The 21,358-nt window shown below is 33.8% G+C and overlaps 1 protein-coding gene across 1 annotated transcript; it reads left to right on the top strand.

Annotated features, from left to right (window-relative positions):
* Window positions 1-1,778: 1,778 nt before the first annotated feature.
* LOC134233788 (polypeptide N-acetylgalactosaminyltransferase 5-like) lies at window positions 1,779-21,204 on the top strand (the record flags this gene model as incomplete). Its single annotated transcript, XM_062715791.1, has 11 exons — window positions 1,779-2,028; window positions 9,405-9,561; window positions 9,727-9,893; window positions 10,014-10,178; window positions 10,736-10,952; window positions 12,519-12,636; window positions 13,077-13,265; window positions 16,094-16,222; window positions 19,953-20,057; window positions 20,371-20,493; window positions 20,960-21,204. Coding segments are annotated over 11 exons (1,743 nt in total), but the record flags the coding sequence as incomplete, so codon positions are not given.
* Window positions 21,205-21,358: the final 154 nt, after the last annotated feature.

Genomic DNA, 21,358 nt, shown 5'->3' with positions numbered 1-21,358 from the left:
GTTTCTCAATGCATATCCATCTTAGTTTGTAACTACAGAACAATCCCAGAGGAAATGAAGGTCACAATTTTGTTAAGGACTGATACCTTGCCGTCCATTTTTTTTTTAAATTTTCATGAGTAAAGATTAATTTCAAAGATCAGATGGATTTTCAAAGTATGGACAACGTATCAACAATAGGCAATACCTATTTAGACTTGAGGGATGAACTTCATAAGTTTTGGGGTAGTTCAAGGATATATTGACAAAACTGCAAATAAATGCGATGGGAATATTATTTTGTTTGCTTTGTTCATATGCTCATAATTATGCATGTATATACGTATAAACAAAAATCAAGAACATTTGACTAAATTTGAACACTCGTTGAAAATCATAAATTTTACGGGAAATTTGACTCTACCTGATTTTGAATAATATCAACAATACATTTGAAAAAAAAATGTGCATTTCTTTCGCAATAATACTATTTTATTACAGCATTAAACTTTGCTCAAACAAAATACAATACCCGTGTCATAAGACATGACTAAGTTAATATATCACCAGATTAAATTTTGTCAATGAATACAATACACTGTGCATTGGTATAGTGCATTACGGAGATCAAGCTGGTGTAAGTTTGAATCTTCATATTCCGCCAAGTTTCATACGTCCTATAAATTCCTTTTTATGAAATCTGAAATATTTTAATTATTAGATTTATCAATTTCCCGACACAGCGTAGCTACTTGAACTTTTACAGGCATGAATTTCAGAGGCACACCAAAAAGAAGGTAGAAATGACCAATTATACTTCCACAAGAGATCTATATGACCTCTCATAGGTCATATACATTCCTACATATTATATTTGAGCTTTTAAGGTATTCAATCCCTAATGGGAACAAATTCAGTGAAATTGAATACATAACTGATATGTTGGCATTGAATACTCAGTTTATTTAGACATATTTCCCACTTATTACTATTAGTATGTATAGTGGGATGTGTCCTAATTTATGACCTTGAGTTTTGGTAGAGTTATCTCCCCTTTTTTTAATTAATAAAAAAAATCAATTAAAAAAAATTTAGCTGGTAAAAAAATTGCTTTCAATCGCCATTCTATTTTTAATGTTTCAATGCATCTCTCCACCGCAGGATTTATTGATATTCAAATTATTTAAATTTTTATTTTGAAAAAACGTTTTTCCCCATAGACTTCAATGCAATCTTTGTTAATTAACTACTGCTTAATTAATGACATTTTAAAAACTTTCTCGCGGGCAATCCTTTTCCACTATAAAATGCTTTAATATAATATCAGTGTGTTATGTACTTGACGGACATTTAAGGGTAGGGAATTAGGTCCCATTAGGGATGGAAATCCTTAATTCCTTTTTATCGAAGATACATGTATGGCCTGGTATTTAGATCAGTGTTTTCCCTTTATTTGATAATAACAGGTACAAACGAAATTGATTTTATGTGATTTTTAATCCTTTTGGATGGATAGACAGGTAGAAAGATAGACTTCATCAATAGTTCATAATTTATACTGAATAGCCATTAAAATTGACAAAAATTTTCGAGGATCAAGCATACGAGGCCGGCGTTCCTTTACATAATTACTGAGCCTGTCCATTGTTTAATTTTTTCTGGTTATTGTTTTGTCAACCTCAACACTGCGACATATGGGGGTATCCATTGATTATTTATTTATTTTTATGAAAGGTTTAAGGTTAAGTACACCGAATTCATAGATACACTGAAGTATCGCTTCCATCACACAGTGATGAAATAAAAGTATATCTTCTATCGCACATTTAGCGATGAAATATTTTTCTTCATCCATGATTCGCCGAAAGAGATTGTATTTTACTTTACTATTGATGTTATATCCTTTCATGTGTTTTTACTTCTGGTCATCGGAAAAGGGCATTTCAGTACAGGAGTTAGAGTCCATTACAAAACAGACAAACCAACAGACAGTATCACAAGTGTTAAAGAGAAAGGCATACTTCCATGTTAGCAGGGACGAAGGTCCAGGTAAGTTAGATCATGTTTCAGGCTTAATAACCCTTGCATCCAGGTCTTGTAAAAGGACCCTTTCCCAATTGAAAATTTACTTCCCCCCCAAAAAATTAAGGTAAAAAATTCCCAAAATGACACGCAGGCTGAATTTTTCAGTGCAGTTTTATTAAAACAAACTTGAATTTTGACATTTTAATGATTCATACAGGTGTGAACAGGGATTCAGTCTTCAAACTCTTTATTCAACTTTTTAACATATTGTCTAACCTCAAAATTTCCCAATTTTACCACTTTTTCGATTTGAAATTCCCAATATTGGAAGGGTACAGGACCCTGTGCCAAAAATGGTCAATTAAGAAATGTGTGTTGAAATAGATGGATGCAACCATTTCTGCTAGTGTTCCTCACGCATGCGTAAGTTGTAAGGTTAACAGGGACTGCTTACTCCTCCTAGGCATCTTATCCCACTTCTGGAATCCCCGGAGGTCCGTGTTTTGCCCCTTTCATAGATGTCTGTCGATAATCTTAAACTTTTTTATTTATGTTTCCTGCAAAATGTGCATAAAATTTATGAAGTAAATTCACACGCGAATAAAAAATATGGAAAATGGCGATTTCTTTTAAACCTTTGCTTACTCCGTAACTTAAAATCAATAGTTATTTTGTAATAGGGCTGACAACAGGTTTTTATTGATGAACTATTGCATTGTTCTTTGAGACGCCACAAACCATGGGTCAAAAAGGGGTCTTTGTCTATCTTGCTCTTTATGCCACTTCTGTCACCTCTGATTGTGGATTTGATATGGTGTGTTATCATATGAAAATGTGTAAACAAATATGAATTTCTTACCTGATCATCGACATCTGACCTCAAAATCAACAAGGACTCTTTAATAATTATTCTTTAAAGTAGTATAGTCTAAAAGTAAAAAAAATCCTATGAATTTTAAATTTTGACCTCCTGACATTCACAGAGGTCTTTTTCAACAAATAGACCACCATTGAGTACACCTTTTCATAGACAACGAGAAGAATTTTGGATTAAAAACTAGGGACAGACTTTCCCTACGGATACAATGAAAATGTTGATAGTGTTGGGAATCTTTCCAGTCCACAGTGTAACAATGTCAATGTGATGAGACTTTTTAATCTGCTACACAGAGACGTTAACGTAGTCATTAGCATCGGTTTTGTAATAAACGCTGTCTCTTTTCATTCGTTACTACGCATAGTCTTGTATTCCACCACATTTCAAGTTAAAGGCCGCACTTTGTTTTTCCTACAAATATAAATTGACTATTGCTTTCAAACTTTTTAATTACAAGAAAATTTTACAGGTCCTGGATATCGAGTTTCTTAAACATTATTCATGCTCTTCTTCGCCCTATAACTATAGTCCTACTGAACTCATTATTACAGTGAAGGATATGGAGATAACGAACAGTATTAAATATCAAAGTCCATAAAACAATACAAAATAGGAGCAGAGCAAACATGGACCTCCACATCAGAGGTGGGATCATGTGTCATGACGGAGTGAGCATACCCTGCTGACTGGTCACACCCGCCATGTGCTCCTTGTCATCATCGGGAAATAACGGGCAAATCCGTCGTCAATTCATTGTATAAATAATGGACTAAAAATTGGTATGAAAAATTGACGTCAGTCAGTGTTTGACTCAATGATAGATTGTGTTTGCTGACAAGGTCATTGTATCAACCAAAGAACTTATGAAATGATGACTTTAAATGAGACTCCTGAAATTTTTGTTTCATCATCTTGTTTTTCAATAATTTTCAATAATAAGCATGCTCTTACGTATCGAATAATCTGAGAGATATCAACGCCGTATGCAGCTGATGAAGGTATATTGCTGCAAAAGTAAGGGAAGTTGACGATAGAAAGTTAAAGTCATCACGTATGTCATAGAGCTTGCTTGTTAGATTACCATTAACGTCTTTTTCAAGTAAAATATCCAAGTATGAAACATAAGTGTCATGCAGACTCTGTGGTATCTTTTATCTCAAGCTCATCAGGATATGTTATATCGACATAGGAATGGAAATTACCATTGTTAATTGGCAATACGTCGTCGATATATCTAAATGTTGAGTTGAGGACCACAGCTAGAGTTTTTTTTCTTTTCACGCATAAGATTTTGCAAAAATTCTGCTTCATATGAATACAAAAATAGGTCTGCTAACAACGGAGCGCAATTGGTACCCATGGGAATTACAATAGATTGTTGGAAGACCTGGTCTCTAAAAAACCACATACCGGTAGATATTGTCAATCAGAAACTCAAGCATCTTTTTGATGTCGACTTCAGAGTACTTGTGTGTCAATCAGAATGCGTTTTAACAAAATAATTTTGCAAATGACCAATGACCAAGTAAGTAAATTTACCTGTTCCATTTTTATTGAAAAAGCTGCTGTCAATGATATCAAAAAGCCTGGACTTTAATTTATCGTGGGGAATGGTTGTGTATAAAGTTCAAAAGTCGTAAGTTTTTTTAAGCTTTTAATTTTGGTAAAATCTTGTGATTTCAAATTGTCCAAAAGTTCTTTGGAATTTTTGAGTATCCACATCTGATTCACACCACTTCTTGAATATATTGTTGCACAATTCTCTCGAAGGTGACGTAAATATAGTTAATAACGAGGGCCTTAGATCACTTATTTGAAAAGGTCATAAATATAGGCAACACCGATCCTTCAACTAGCGTAATTTCATAAATATTATGGATTCTGTAGAAGATTACGCCAGGCGATGGGCCAGCCATGAAAAAAAAAACCTTGGCACTTTGTTAGAATGGATTGAAAGTGTCAGAAGTATATTGAAATCACGCATTAAGCAATTGAAGGGCAATATGAAAGCCATCTATTAGTATCTTTCTCTATTCAATAATCCAGAAGTGAAAAAAGAATTAGATAGATTACATGATCAGTACGTACTGGTGCCTGCTGGCAAAGCAGGTTACAACATCGTCTTTATTTGTGAGGCTAACAATATAAAATGTATTTTAGAGGAACTTGGATTTAATTCTACAAGTGGTAATCTAACATATACTCATAGCTCCCTTTCTAAGGAGGACATTGCTCAAAATCATAGGTCAGTTTTGAATATTGTTAATATTTTAAACAACCAAACTGAATTTGAATTACCATTTCTATATAAGATACCGAAACTTCATAAGAATCCTTACAAACAAAGATACGTAGCGGGTTCCAATAAATGTTCTATCAAGCCTTTTTCTTTACTCCTCAAAAAGATAATTAACAGTAGCGATGGAGAAACTTCAAGAGTAATGTTCAACAATATATACCCCGGTATGGGCGAAGAAAAAACATGAACACGAGGGATGATTATGAATCAGGGGCTCAATATCTGGGTGCTATAGAGTTTTCTTATGTTAAAGAAGTTTGGAAGCAGCTGTCGTTGTATATTTGTAAGAAATACAAGTTGTGGACTTCAATTTGAAATACGGTGGAATGCAAGAAAGGGTCCTTTTGCAATTTAGAATATAATTTGTGTTTTCAACTTCTTTCTTGTATATTTGTAAGAAATACAAGTTGTGGACTTCAATTTTCAAAATTTTCATTACCGAAATACCGCTACAAAAAACCTTACGGACATAAAAAAGTATACATTACCGCTACATTGCCTCTTTCGTTAGCCAGCCACTTATGCGTGTACAGTACAACCTATACATGTGCAATTTACCACGGGGAATATAATTTGAACAGGATGGGTTTTTTAAAATTAAAATCATCAAATAATTCGTCGAGGTCTGTTTTGCAGCTGCTTTTGCAACTCTTTTCAACGTATCCCCACAATTTTGAGTTTTTGAAAGTCTTATTTTTTTTTCTAAATTTATAAAAAATCGATAAGTAAGCCGGCATTCCCTCGATTTGTAACAAACTTCTCAATGGTGGCCATAATGTTCAGATGACGCTAAATAATTAAATTCCGACTGCAGAGTTATTTATATATATGTACTCAATCTACTCATTCTGATTAGATAGTGAAGGAATTCTGTTGATTAGAACTCATGTAAACCAAACTATGCCTGGCTAAATCGATATGTAGCGGTAATGAGTTGTTTTTGGCTGATTCAGTATGTAGCGGTAATGAGTTGTTTTTTGCCGGAAAATGTAGCGGTAATGATCGGTCGAAAATCTGACAAAATGTAGCGGTAATGAGTTGAAAATTTTGGCAATGTAGCGGTAATGTTGACCTCCCTCTTTTTCGAGAGGTGGTGGTTTAAAGAGCAAATGTCTTTCAATATCCGTAATCTCAGATCCGAGCCTGCATTCTGGTGTCGAAAAATTGAAATATATTAACTATACTTGACTTAAACCAAAGTCTTATGTATGCGTACGTCTCTGCTGAACAAACTAATTCCAATCAAATATATTTAATTGATTGCAAATTTAAAGTATAGATTTTAAAAGTGCACATTTATTATAATGATTGAGAAGGAAAGATATACCCACATTCTGAAAGATATACCCACATTCTGAATGATAATCTTTATTTTTGTCAGTTTGAGTTGAAAAGGAGAATTTTATTTTGAATTGTTCAATTGATCATGAATACAGGAACATGTATGTTCAAAAGTATTATTGGTATAGATCAAATATGTATTTATACTATTGTGATTTTTAATCATCAGCTGAAAATGAAATTAGAAACATAGGAGAAATTCTCGAGAAGCAGAAGCGCTTAGACATTCACGTTTGAAGACTGGAGATGTCCCTTTTTTGTTGGATATTATGCACAACCAATATAATGTTTAAATAATTGTATGTTAATAAATGTATATGTATATCCCTTCAGTGTTATATGAATATCTTTATTTTGTACTTTCGTAATTTTGTGCAAAACAAAAATAAATTTCAAATGATTTTTTGTTAAGTGTATGATCTACTTCTTTGCTTATTCATGCACTGTGTTTAGAATTAATTAAATTTGCAGCAGATGCATTTTTCCCATGACGATCATAGACAAGATGCCGAATTTTGTTGCTTTCAAATATTAGTTTATCTCTCCAAAAGCTGTGTGAGGGATACCAAGATTGATTGGAAGATAAGCTCATTTCAGACCACGTTTTATCAAAACACAGCTGTGGTATTCATTACATTCTTATATAATTTGCATGGTAGGGCTTATAATACGAGTTGTTATTTTTCATATATATGTGAATATGATTTACTACCTATTCTAGACAGATGGACAGCTGCTTCAATCTTGGCCACATAGCTATGCGTCATCTCCTTCTTTGTATTGTTGCTGAAATATATGGAGATAACGAACAGTATTTAAGATCAAATGTGTATAAAGCAATACAAAACAGGAGCAGAGCAAACACGGACTTCCAAAAACATCAGAGGTAGGATCAGGTTCCATGGAGGAGTGAGCATCCCCTGCTGACCGGGTCACACCCGCCGTGTGCTCCTTGTCATGAACGGGAAATAACGGAAAAATCCGTCGACAATTCAGTATGTACGAGGGTTGATCCAAAAGTAATGTCACTGTGTCCATATCTTTAATGTTTGGCGTCATATTATCAAATACAATATACCAAAAGATGCACAATCATAAATCCAATTAACATTGAAATTTTCATCTAAGAATATTTAAATGAATTTATTTTATAAACGTTTAAAACAAAGAACATAGGGGGTGTCGCCGCGTCACACCCAAACGTCACGAATCAAAGTGTACTTTTTAAGAATGAAAAAGATAAACACATTAACTAAGCATCTTTACAAAGCACCTTATCACCCAAATTTTAAAAAGACAAAATTTACAATATTTTCTAGTCTTAAGTTGAAAATTAAATGACACCATTGCTATTTTTATCATACACATTGTTGTTTTACTTTGATGCATTGATCAAAGGAAATGTCGAAATGGAAGAAAATCGCCACATTAGTGACAACAAACTGTAATGCATTTTTGCTTTAAAATCGGGAAATCGGCAGTAGAGACAGTTGGGTTGATTCATAAGTCTGTCTCACAGAGGAAAGGATGTAAATGAAAGAGTTGTTCAGATGCATGGTTTAACCGATTTTGGATGGTTGATGGGTCATTGAATGCTCAGCAGATGACAAGAAAACCGAAAGAGGGGAGGGTGGACTTAAACGGCTATTGCATGTGACGTTGTCAAAAAAAAGACAGACAGTTAAAATGAAATGTAAAATTATAAGTTTGTCTTATGCAAATTACAATTTTTTACAGAGGAATTAATGAGGAAAAAGTGAGCTTACGAGGCCTACCAAGAATTCTTTAAAAATTGAAATCTGTGAATGTGTTTGCAAATCTCAAATTTTTATTTGAAACGAAGGGACGCGTTGAAAGTGTATGACAGTGCGTATCCGTCATAATTATGACATTATTTACGTGCGGCGACTACCATTATCACACGTTATATATAATCCGATATCTTAAAAAGTATAAATCATGTTGAATTGAAATTTTCAGGTCTGATTTGAAATAAATGTAGCTTCCACGATTGAAAATTTTGTTGTTTTAAGTCGACTGATAGCAGTTTCATCGAAGTCGTGACATTACTTTTGGATCAACCCTCATAAATAATGGCCTAACATACTTAAGTATGAAAAACATTAGTCAGCATTAGACTTAAAGATTGTATTTGCTGACAAGGTCAATGTATCGACCATAGAACTTCCGAAATGATGACTTTAAACGAGACTGCTGATATTCTTATTTTCAGCAACTTGTTTATCAATAACTTACCTCGTTTTAAAAGTTGGTTCATACGTAGAACATGCTCTAGATTGCGTAACTGAGATATATAAACCTAAAATTCCCATACTCATGCAGCAATATACTAGTACCCTAATCAGACTATTCAGACTGTGGACTATTCTAAAAAAAAATGCCACAGCAGAAGTTTAGTTATTTTCATGTAGAATGTATTTAATAAATTCTACAGTAACTCCGTAGGAATATAAAGATATGTCTGCTGAAAAAGTGCGCAATTCGTACCGAAGAAAACATGATCTCTAAAAAGTACAAATTATAAATACTTTATACACTACAAAACATAGCTAATGTAAACGGTTGTCTCACCACAAAAACAGTTAAAGAGCTTTTTCCCCCAGGAACTTCTGCTAGATTTAACCCAAACCCCTGAACTAAAATTCGTACCTGTCCGCATTACGTCACTAGAAACACAAAAATGTTCGCAAAAAATGAAAGACGAGTTTTTTAAGGAGTACCTTTTATTCATTTGATGACATCCTAAAGGAATACATGTATTTCCATGATCCATCCTCTATTAATGCTAGGCCTGACGTGTTGGAATATAAAGTACTAGTAAAGGAAGTGAAACTTATAATTCCTGTACTCGTTTTATTGTAGGACACAATGGCACAGGGGTCACAATCAAAGAGAGTGACCTTTCAGGAGATGACCTTCGCCAGTATAAAAGAGGGTACGAACTGTACTTGTACAATTCTTTCGTCAGTGATTTCATCTCTTTGCACCGGAATTTCCCACCAGATATTCCAGAAGAAGGGTAAAAATTCTTATAATAATCATATGTATCCAGATACTATTGTTTTTTCTAGAGTATACAGGGAAAGGGGCATCCTCAGTCTTTTGAAGTACATATATGTATCGATTCAAATAATGAGAATACTAAACTAATATAATATTTAACATGTTATTTCTACATTTGCAGGTGTTATGATATTGAATATGACGCCAATTTACCGGAAGTAAGCGTCATAATTCCATTCCGAAATGAGGGTTTTACTACATTACTAAGAACAGTGCACAGTGTTTTAGACAAATCTAATTCTGATTTTCTCAGGGAAATTATTCTGGTGGACGATGGATCGAACCTGGGTAAAAATCTACATAGCACCATACAAACAATCAGAATCGGTTTAACACTCAATGTTTTACCAATATTCCAAATTGAAAACATATCCATTAAATTTTGATGATAAAATTTTATTTTTATAGATGATTTGAAATCTAAACTTTCTCGGTACGTTTCATACCTCCCAAAAGTGATTCTTATTCGATTACCTGAAAGTAAGGGGCTTATGACGTCACGACAAACTGGCATAAACCATGCAAAGTCTGACGTCATCATCGTCATGGACTCTCATTTAGAAGTAGCACCAGGTAAAAAAAACTACTATCCATAGAACTGTTATTTAGAATGAGGGTAATATAAACAGTACGACATTGAACTCTGGTCACGACATTTTCCAGACTTTTTACAAACATTTCTAATTGTGATATGTCCAAATAAGTTTATTTGAAGTACTTTGTGGGATTTCCAAGCAACTTATCATATAGTGCCTTCTTCAGCTCGAAGACATGTCTATTTTTAAAGATATCTAAATCGGAGAAAATATCCCATCTGACATTTTTACTCCCATGGGAAAAAGGTGGGATAGTTGTTAGGACTAAAAATCCCACTATTCTCCCATGGAAATTCTGACTTTTAGGTCTTCATATCTTTGAAAAATAGACATGTTTGTGAGTTCAACATGACACCATATGATACTGCTAAGAAATCCCACCAAGTGTTATTTATTTTTGGCAGTAAAAAGTCGATCTGGACAATGTTAATAGATGATTTACAGTCTAAAAAAAGATTAATGGAGATCGCTTTTTCTTCCCTCTCTATTTTACAAGTGTTTTAGTAACATTGTTGGCATGTTTTACAATTACAGGCTGGTTGGAGCCCTTACTACAGAGAATAAAAGATGACCCTAAAGTCATGGTCTTCCCGAAAATGGGCTCAATCAACGGTGACACTTTTGAAATCACGAACGGCAAGCTTTCTGACCCGGTATACATGGTCACATTTGATTTCTACATGGCGGAAAATCACGTGCCGACTAAATCTGAATATCTGAAGAGTCGACCTCACCGACTTGCTCCAATCAAGTACTCATGATTTTGGCTTAACCCTTGTGATATAATCAGTATAAATATCAAATTCTAAAACTGAACTTAGTGGAAGAGGTGGAGATAATAGAATAATGATAATTATATATGGAGATAACGAAGAGACGTGGAATCAAGTACCATTGAGGGTTGAGCATCCCCTGCACTGGTCACACCAGCCTTTTCAAGATCGGGAAATAACGGAAAAATTCGTCTTCAATTCAGGGTGTATTTAATGGCCAAACAATTAGTGCTTGTATGAATTAGTCAGTCAGCATTTAAATTAATGATAGATTGCTTTCGACATCATTGTATTGACCATAGAACTTATGAAATGATGACTTTAAACGAGACTGCTGATATTCTTGTTTCATCAACTTGTTCGTCTATAGTTTACCTCGTTTTAGAAATTGTTCATACGTAGAGCATGCTCTCGCGTATCGAATCAATTGAGAAATATAAACTTCATATGCAGGTGATGAAGGTATATTGCTGCATAAGTAAGGGAAGTTGACAATTGAAAAGTTTAAGCCATCACATTTATCATAGAACTTTGTTGTTAGATTACCATTAACGTCTTTTTTCAAGTTAATATATCGAAATATTAGACAGATATATCAGACTGTGTTGTACCTTCTATTTTGAGCTCACTGGTATACTGAGTATGTCATGTCGACATAAGAATACAAATCAAACTCGATCACGATTCCAGTGCAGAATCCAGTGAATATTGAAGAACACGGATAAATGTTAAACCGAGTCAGGTTACTGACAGATAAGTTGACGCTACAGAAATTTCAACAATCTTTTTTAAAGTTAAAATGTTGTTGATTTTATTTTACCTTGTTAGATAAAACATTAAGTAATGTGAATTTAGGTCGTAATTTGGATGTTGTTCCAAATTTTAGACTTGTTTATGCTTACAATTTGACGACGAAATATTCCGCTGAACTAAAGCTGAAATATTGCCGACCCAGCGTTAAACAAAAAAAAACATGATCAATCTAATAAGATCTATCTGATGAATACTTAGAGCCCTCGGCAGATGTGTTCGGGGAAGGCTCCCTCTTCCTAAGCATCCGTTTCTAATTCTTTTGGGTGCATATTTTAATCCCTGTTTATAGATTTGTATTTTTTATTAATTTTTTTAATAGTTCGATCACTATTCATTATCTTCACTTTCCATTAAGAGAAATAAACACAACATTTGATGGCACAAATGTCACAAATAGAGAATAAATCAAAATGTTATTTCTTGGTATTTTGTCTTGTACTCAAAGTCATGTTTAGAGTCGGTATACCTTGTATTCAAAATCTTGCTTAAGAAACCAATGGAACCATTATTTTCTTGGATGGATGACTTATAATATAGTACATGGCCTGTTTTGAGAAAAAAGACATTGATTGTTAAACGTTTTGCTCGCGTCCTTAAAAAAAATGTTCCAAAAATCTTGATAGTTTTAGCATTTGTGCTAGGACTGTTGGCTTTTTTTTTTAAAAATAATGAAAAATTTATATCATTTTCTTTAGACAAAGCTGAATTGTGAAAATATTATCTCTGTTTAGGGCACCCGGTATTCAGGGTATGGCTTTTGCAATCAATAGGACGTATTTCCAGAGTCTTGGGGGGTTTGACCTTGGAATGAAAGTCTGGGGAGCTGAACAATACGAACTTTCCATCAAGGTCAGTCAATCCATAGAGAATAATTCAGTTACCTGTTAAAGATCTGCCAAAAAAATATGTCAAATGAAAAATATTGTACATTGTAATTGAAAATTATACTTTTAAAAAACATGAAAAAAAGTCTTTAACTAATAATAAACAAGTTTGCATTCATATACTTTTTCTTTACGACCTGCATTGAGCCTCTGTATTGTAAACCATTCATTTACTCCCCGAGCATTGTCTCAACACCTCTTTTAAAACTTTACCGAGGATACATCAATTTCCAGTTTAGTTTGTAGTGCAGAATAAAACCATTGTAGGAGGTCCCGCTAGAAATTGTCATTTATATGTTCAATGTATGTCATTCAGAATGATATTTAATGGTATATAAGTAGGCGTAATCGCTTCAAACTACCACGAAAACAAAGTTTCGGATTTTTAAAATGAATTTTTAGTAGGTGTGGCAATGCGGTGGGTCAGTGGAAATGATACCATGCTCCAACGCTGCCCACTTATACCGGAACGTGGCCTGGGTAAAAGATCTGAACAAGGCGAAGACGAACAACAACGATAGAGTCATCGGCGTCTGGATGGATGAGTACGCCAAAGTGTTCATGGAAATATCAGGAAAAAAGGCAAGTAGAACTGTTGCTGGCACTCGATATTGTTATAGAATTGATTGTGTTCAACTTTGAATCAATATAGCCTGTTAAAAACAGTTGCTGTAACTTCAGACATATGTCATTTGAGAAAATAAATCGGTATATTTACTTGCATTTGTAAAAGCTTTAGCTATTCTTTTGCCCCTAGGCCCCATTTGGATTGCCACTGGAATGGAGCAGTAGTGCAATAATAGTTCATGGCCATATATCTGTAATAGCCCATATGCATGTTTAAATGATATTGTTTTTAAATTCGCGATATCATATTCAAATGTCGTAGGTAGGTCATTTGTTTCCTAGTCTTGGAATTTTCTAATCTTCATCAGTCATGAACAATAACCCTTTTTAAAACAGACCCTTTTTATGGGTTCTTTCGCTATGTGAAAAAAATATAGGTATAACAAAGAGTATCCAAACTGAAAGTCCGTTTAAACAATACAGATCGGGGGCAGAGAAAACACAGACCTCCAAGAGGCGGGATCAGGTGGGATGGAGGAGGAAGCTCCCCTGCTGACCGGTAACATCCGCTGCTGACCGGTAACATCCCCTGCTGACCGGTAACATCCGCTGTGTGCTCTGCATTGATCAGGAAAACCGAAAAATCGGTAGTCATATCAATTTGTAAATAATGGCCTAACAGTTAGTATAAAAACGTCAATCAGCATATGGCATTTTGATAGCCTGTATTTGCTTACAAGATCATCGAATCGATCCTAAAACTTCAATCAAAGTACTCAGAAGTACAGAGAGCCGGGCTCATTTACAGAGTAGAATGAATTTCTTACATGAATCACGTTTATATTTTGATGAAAAAATTATTTTAAAACTATCAATATAAATGGTAAGACACTGACAGTGAGTTTTTCAATCCTAATACCACGGTCCGATTTTGTCAGAATCAGAATGTTTCTGGTACCGCAGCTGAATGTAAACAAACAGGCCAGTCTGGTTCCCTCTCCTGCTTTACCTCGCATGTGTAGAGAACTACGATAACACTGAATCAAAAATCAAAGATCTTCACGCTAATATGTTCTTTGACTTAGGACTGAAGTTTTCAAAAGTCATTACTACTAATGTTTATTTATATAGATTAAACTTCGTTTTATTTTTGTTGCTTTATTTAGCGTTTGTATTATCTCAAAAGCGGTTGAGAGTAAAATTATATTTTTGCACGTAACTTTAAAATGGCGACTATGGGGTCAACTTCCTGCCTTGAACAGAATGACATAAGCCGGCAATTGCTCTTTGAGCAATAAGCCCGGCTAAAAATGATGACTTAATTCAAATGAGACTGGTAATATCCTTGTTTCATATAAAGTTGTTGCAGTGTCTTACGTTTCTATTCAGCTGAGAGGCATAAACACCATATGCAAGTGATAGGTATATACATGTACAAAAGTAAGGGAAGGTGACACTTTGCAGGTCATCCTTGCAATAACAGGGGTCTGAGTCAACACGTTGCCGTTGGATCCCTGGCAAATTTCATTCAAAGTTTATGGGTTGATTGTAGCGATGTCTATCGAAAAAATACAAAACTTGATTGTTTTTCTTAACTTATCATTAATTATTTACAAAACTATTGTTTTTCTTATCTTATCATTAATTGTATATACAAAACTATTTTTGTTTAAAACATTCTGATTGCACACACATGTACTCTGCTGTTGGTTGATATTGAAAAGATGCTTGAGTTTCAAACAATCTGTTGAAACTCTAATTCGTACCAATTGCGCCTCGTTATTACCAGATAGTTTTATTCATATAAGTAGAATTAGTAAAATTTTATATATGAGAAGAAGAAAACACTTGCTGTGGCATTCAACTCGAAATAAGGATATTATCCATCAACGATGGATACTTTCATTCTTATATGTCGACTCGATATGTCCCAGTTAGCTGGATATGAAAGATATACCACCTATTTTGACATATCTGTTTCACATTTGGGCATAGCGCGGATCTAGAACCGGGGGGGGGGTAGCCCCCCCCCCCCCACTTTTTTTCCAAATATATACTTAGTATAGACATAGAACATATCTTCGTAGGTTTAGCCCCCCCACCCCCCACTTTCCACAGATAGTATAGTCTTAGTATAGGTTAAAATGGGGAAAGTGGTGGTGTTTGGAAAAAAATTTGGTACTGAAGTTCACCTCTCTCCAATGAAGAATATCAAGAAAAGTCTCGTTTTAAGTCATCATTTCATATGTTCTACGGTCGATCCGATGACCTTGACAGAAAATAGATTTATCATTAAATCAAATGCTGATTGACAATTTTCCGTTCTAAATGTAAGGCCATTATTTAAAGGTAGATATGTCCACGGATTTTACCGTTATTTCCCGATCAGGACAAGTAGCTCACAACGTGTGTGACCGGTCGGCAGAGGATGCTCACCCCAAAGGCATCGGAACTGGGTGGCTAGAGGGAGCTTAGCCCCCCCTTTCTTTTTGCAGAGATATACATAATATATACATTGCACATTTGGGTGTAGGTTTAGCCCCCCCCCCCACCCATACACACACTTTCAACAAGCATGTTTCAGTTAAGATCTAAAATAAAAGATATTTGATAGTGTTTTGGAAAGAAATTGGTACTGAAAAAATTGATCTTACCCCCCCCCCCCCCACGACACTTCATTCCACTTCTGAGGTTTTATGGGTCCACGTTTGCTCTTCTCCTGAATTGTATTGTTAAAATGGACTTTTGAGCTGGAATACTGTTCACTAACTACAAACTAGTACATTCAATTTCAAAGACCGTTTCTAGAGTTTTGTACATACGTATTTTTATTCTATTTATAACAGGAACTCCAGAGTGGAGACATCACAGAAAGACTGATGATCAGAAAAAAGAACAACTGCAGATCCTTCCAATACTTCCTAGACACTATACGACAATATGTACACTATTATGTTCCCGAAAACTTAAAGGCCAAAGGAATGGTAAATTTAAATGTACCTTTTATACTCTCCGTTTCAGTGTAGACTGTCTCCTCTCGTCATATCTGATAATGAAACAAATGAAAACTATGGCACGCCGATTGGTTCAAAATTATTTTCTGCACGACCTTAAACAAAAATTACACGAGTAAGTAAAAACTTACACAAAGTGAGGAAAGTATACACAAAGTTATTGAAATTTACACAAACTACAGAAAAACTACACAATCAACAAAATATTTACACGATATAGTGAGAAAATTACACAAACATAAAAACGAAAACTGCACGAATACAACATCGACATAATATACGACGCATCCTCATTGCGCACATTTCATTAATATTCATTAGAGAACAGCTCAGGGTGGCTCGGATGCTTGAAACCTATAAATTTATCCTAAAGGATGAGTAACGTGTTAGTAATATTTATTTAATCTTTTTAAAAAGGATTCAGTCTTTTAGAATTCCGCTAGACTCTCAAGAATATGTACAATGTGTTTTATGCATGTATAAATTTACACACAATCTTAAGTATGGAATATGAAGACCCCCGATTAAAAACATTCTATACATGTATAAATAACGTAAAAGGGATGCATATTACCAGATGTGTGTTTAATTGTTAGATTTTTAAATTGTGTCATTCCTCTATCATTGTCTATATAGCAATTTCTTTTGAAAGTGTAAAACATTGATATAGTAAAGGTCTTCATAAAATTAATAAAAACAGCATTTGATGTAATACAGGGCAGTTAACAACAAATCAAACTCTTCTCCTCCACCACCCACTGTGTGTACGTCGGTAATAATTAAGGATGTGGATGCGTGACCTTTTCGTACAGAGAGAACCCTCCCTGCTGGTGAAGGAATGAAAGACACCTGTACGCTAATCGATTTATAGTTATTTGACACATCAATAGTACCTTTTGATTAAGGATTACTAGCAATTCATACAGAGATTTTGAAGCATTGTTGCGATCATCTGGGTTGTGGAATTTGACAGAAAACTTTTTGGAAATAAACAGTAAAAAATAAAAATAAGGCAAATAATTGCGCAACTTTAAGTTTTATATTGAAACGATCGAATATAATTATTTATTTTTTTTATATATAATTATGTATTTGACAAAGTAGAACATGTAGTCTTTAATTTTGAACAATGTGTAGTGATTTCATAAATATCCATGTAAATGTAGAAAATTGTATGTAAATTGTAGTCGTTTTAGTTATGTGAATTTAAGCTTAATATATAATGTTTTTTTTATCGAGTTTGGTTTGAATAGGTAAAATGCATATAAAGGAGTTAAAACAATTTAAAATTATGATAAACAGACACAGATAATATCGGTATATCATCACTTTTAATAGTGGGGAGGGGGTTAGAATTTTTTTTTGACAAATTACCTGAAAAGTCTAATTGCATGACAAGCGAAAAAAAAAAGGCGGGGGGGGGGGTGTCCAAACTAGAAAATCCTATTTCGTTGAGGTAGTGAGGCACCTTAAATATTCCACCTTCTTTTCGAAACACATAAGCATATATTACTTAGATTTAAACTACCAAACAAAAAAAGGGGATGAGGCTTTTCAGTGGATATTTACGATAGAAAAAGGTTATGTTTGCCAAAGAAAAGAAAACGAAAAGGAGGAGGGACATGCCCCTCCTGATGCTACTAGCTAAAATATTTTTCTATGAATTTAAGCGTACATGAAGTAGTCGATCGAAATCAGGATTGCAATTCAACCTAAAACTGTAACGATAAATATTATAATTTACCGTCCATATCCTGGAATTTGCGCTCGACCTAACAACATTTAAAAATTGAAGGTTAGGGGGTCAACCAGGATATAAGGAATATTTACTGTTGAAAAGTCTATAATACTCAGAAAAAAGTAGGGAGGAGGGGGGACTTCTACAGGCCCGTTTGCCGATTAATTTCATTTTATGATTATACAGTCATGTTCTTGTTATACTGGCCATAGATTTGGGTTGAAAAGTGTTATTACAAAAAACTTAAATTTAGTGTTTGGGAAATAAATTATTAAAATTTTATGAATACGAATTCTAAATGTAAAGAGAATTTGTTTTCTTTGAAAATATTTGCAAAAATTGTGCTCTATTTAGAACATAATTTATTTGCATTTTTCAAGAATGATAAAACAAGTTTTATTTTCTTTTCATTTATTATCAAACTGCAGTATCCATTCCCATTTTATTGATGACATTGTATGTAGATGTATTTAGTAATTCACAAAGTTTTAAAAGTCTTGGTGTGTCATTATGGTCCAACGATTTGAAACTTAAATAAATTTATACTGGGACTCCAATCGGTCAACGAGCCAGGTCCGCCACTGATCATGTGTTTTTCCATAGCCAGGATTATTTGAGTAGAGTTTTGTTATTTCATTTGGACAAATTTAATTAACAAAAAACAAAAGCGCATGTACATAAAGTATATAAGTATATTCTCCGTTTATCTGGTCCTTTTTATCAAAAATAAAAACATTTATTATCAAGTAATCGCCATTGCGAATGAGGGCAACGCTTACAAGAAATATCTTGTTTTTATTTCGAAGTTTATAACTGAAAATATGAAATATTATGGAAAAAATCATAACAAAAAGTAGGCTACAGATATCCAACCAAAATTGATATCGGATATTTTATAAGTTTGGATACATATGTAAATAGAAATAAAATATTTTTATGTTTGACATTAAAAATACGTTGTGTACATCTAAGGTAATCCTCACTTTTTAAATTTAAAAATGTACACATTTGTATATATCTAGCCAACTGAATATTTAATTTCCTATTCCGAAATGGGGAAAAAATCTCCTCAAATGATTTTTTTTAAATCAAGATCCTTGTCAGCCGTACTGTAGTTCATCGTTAGGTACTTTTAGTTCGGAGTCGAGTGCATCATACTCAATGGTACTTTTTTTTTAACCCCGCATTGTAGCACAAACGTACCGATTCATTCTTGTTACAATTTTTGTCCGGCATCATATAATACATCCTTGATCTCGGTCAATATAAGAAATTCATAGTATTTTCAAAAAGCTTTTAAATACTCTCGCATAGATCAGATGGAAACACTTCATTCGAAATCGGATTGTAAAAAAGCAACTTCCATTCTCGATAACATTCAGCTTAGCATACATGAAGAGATAAAGAGTACAGAAAACCAAGAACACTATGAATATTCTATGTGCATAGTAATGATATGCGCAGCTGTATGCGCAGTAAAATTGTTTGTGTAATTTTTAGTTTCCTCTGCTCGTGCAATTTTCGATTTTTGTTTGTGCATATTAAACCCTTTAATCGAGTAAAAAAAATCGGATTCGTGTATTTTTCGTTATGTTTGTGTAAAAATCTTTTAAACTATGTGCAATTTTTACCGATACATGCATTTTTATTTTACTCGTGTATATTTTTCTTCTAGTTCGTGTATAAAATCGTGATCGTTGTGCAGAAAATAATTTTGAACCAATCGGCGTGCCATAGAAAACTCTTATGCCATGTATTACTCCACTAGTTCAGATCAGAAAATCTTAGATATAAAAATAAATGCGTGCCTTGTCGAATCACTACACAATGTGTCTTTCCCTTAACAGAAAAGTCAAGGCACCCAATTTTATACAAATTTCATAAAAAGGGCTCAAATTCACATAGAACAATGCTTCTATTTTTTTGACACATACATATAGAAATGCGTCCCATCTTTTGCAGATACAGAACAACGAATCTAACCTTTGTGTAGATGGCAGGACAAATGGTTATGGTTCTAATGAACTCTTGCTAGCCTATCCCTGTCACCACTCTGGGGGACCTCAGGTATTTATGTCCCCACGTGATGCATTACTTTTGAATTTCGTTCCTTGCTTTATATATACATATGTATGTATGTATACCATACATATTATCAAAAACTTCATGTATCCCTCAGGTTTGTCTTTAAGCCAAATTATTCTGTTCTGAAGTACTTGGTCCTTAAATACAAGCATAAATATTATTTTTACTATTATTTTTACAGTTATATTACATGTATGTTTATATATTATCATATATAGATCTCAAATTCTAAAATGTATACTACGCATGTCTGTATATTATAGTTTAAGCGAGCATACTTTCGTATATGTTGTAGTACTGGGAATTATCCGCTGATAACGAGTTACGCCACGGAATGATGTGCTGTTTTAAGAAAGACAACAATGTGGTCGTACAATCTTGTGGCGTGAGCAACAATCACGAATGGTCATATGACCAGGTATGTGAGTACAGTATCCTAATTATTAAAACTATTGGAACCAGGGACTATGGTGAATGAAACCAATGAAATAACAAAAAGGTTGAGACATGAAGTTGCCACACGACCTGGTATGTAAGGGTAGTGGTTTAACGTGTTGATAATACATGTCACGGTGATATTTGAACAGAAATTCTTATGAAAGATAAGTGTAGAATGAATAGCGCTTTAAATAATTCTAAAATCTTGTTTTGTGGAAAGGGGTGCGGGTTAGGATCTTTCTCTAACTTTTTTATATTATTTTTAATACAAGAGTGTGCCCTGAGTTTGATTTCAGTGTAACAACTAGAAAGAAAGTGCTTTCAGCGTAGATAATCAGCTAAGAACTCATTGGTTTATTTCAACACATTACCAGTTTCTTTTATAAATGTTGTAGGCCTAATTAGTACATCTAACTTGCTTTACTAGAAAGTTTTGTAATTTTCAGTCTGGACAAATGGTACACATCCAAACTGGTCTATGTCTGACCATAGTAGACAGTCACAAACCGGTCATTTTGGCGGATTGCCAACATTTACCATCACAGCTGTGGAGCATGCGACGGAGTTAATATTTACAGCTTTATTTCTAAAAAAATGTACATTTTATGTTTAATTATATACAGTGCATATACGTGTATGAAGTAATATTATAAACGAATAACTGATTGTGATTGAAGACTTATTTTGTTTTGAGGCATTACAAGCAAAGTAATAAATTGTGATAGATTTTTCCGTGTATGAAATAAATAATAAAAAAAATATGTCTCAATTTTTAGTGTAGGATAAAAATTACCAAAATCTTTTTATCCTACAAAATACAACATACTATTGTTATTCTTAAATGA

The sequence above is a fragment of the Saccostrea cucullata genome, unplaced genomic scaffold, assembly GCF_032062105.1.
Source record: "Saccostrea cucullata isolate Sc308-1 unplaced genomic scaffold, CSIRO_AGI_Scuc_v1 ctg116, whole genome shotgun sequence".
Taxonomy (NCBI): Eukaryota; Metazoa; Mollusca; class Bivalvia; order Ostreida; family Ostreidae; genus Saccostrea; species Saccostrea cuccullata.
The sequence above is the reverse complement of the archived record's forward strand: the minus strand, read 5'-3'. Positions and strand labels throughout refer to the sequence as shown.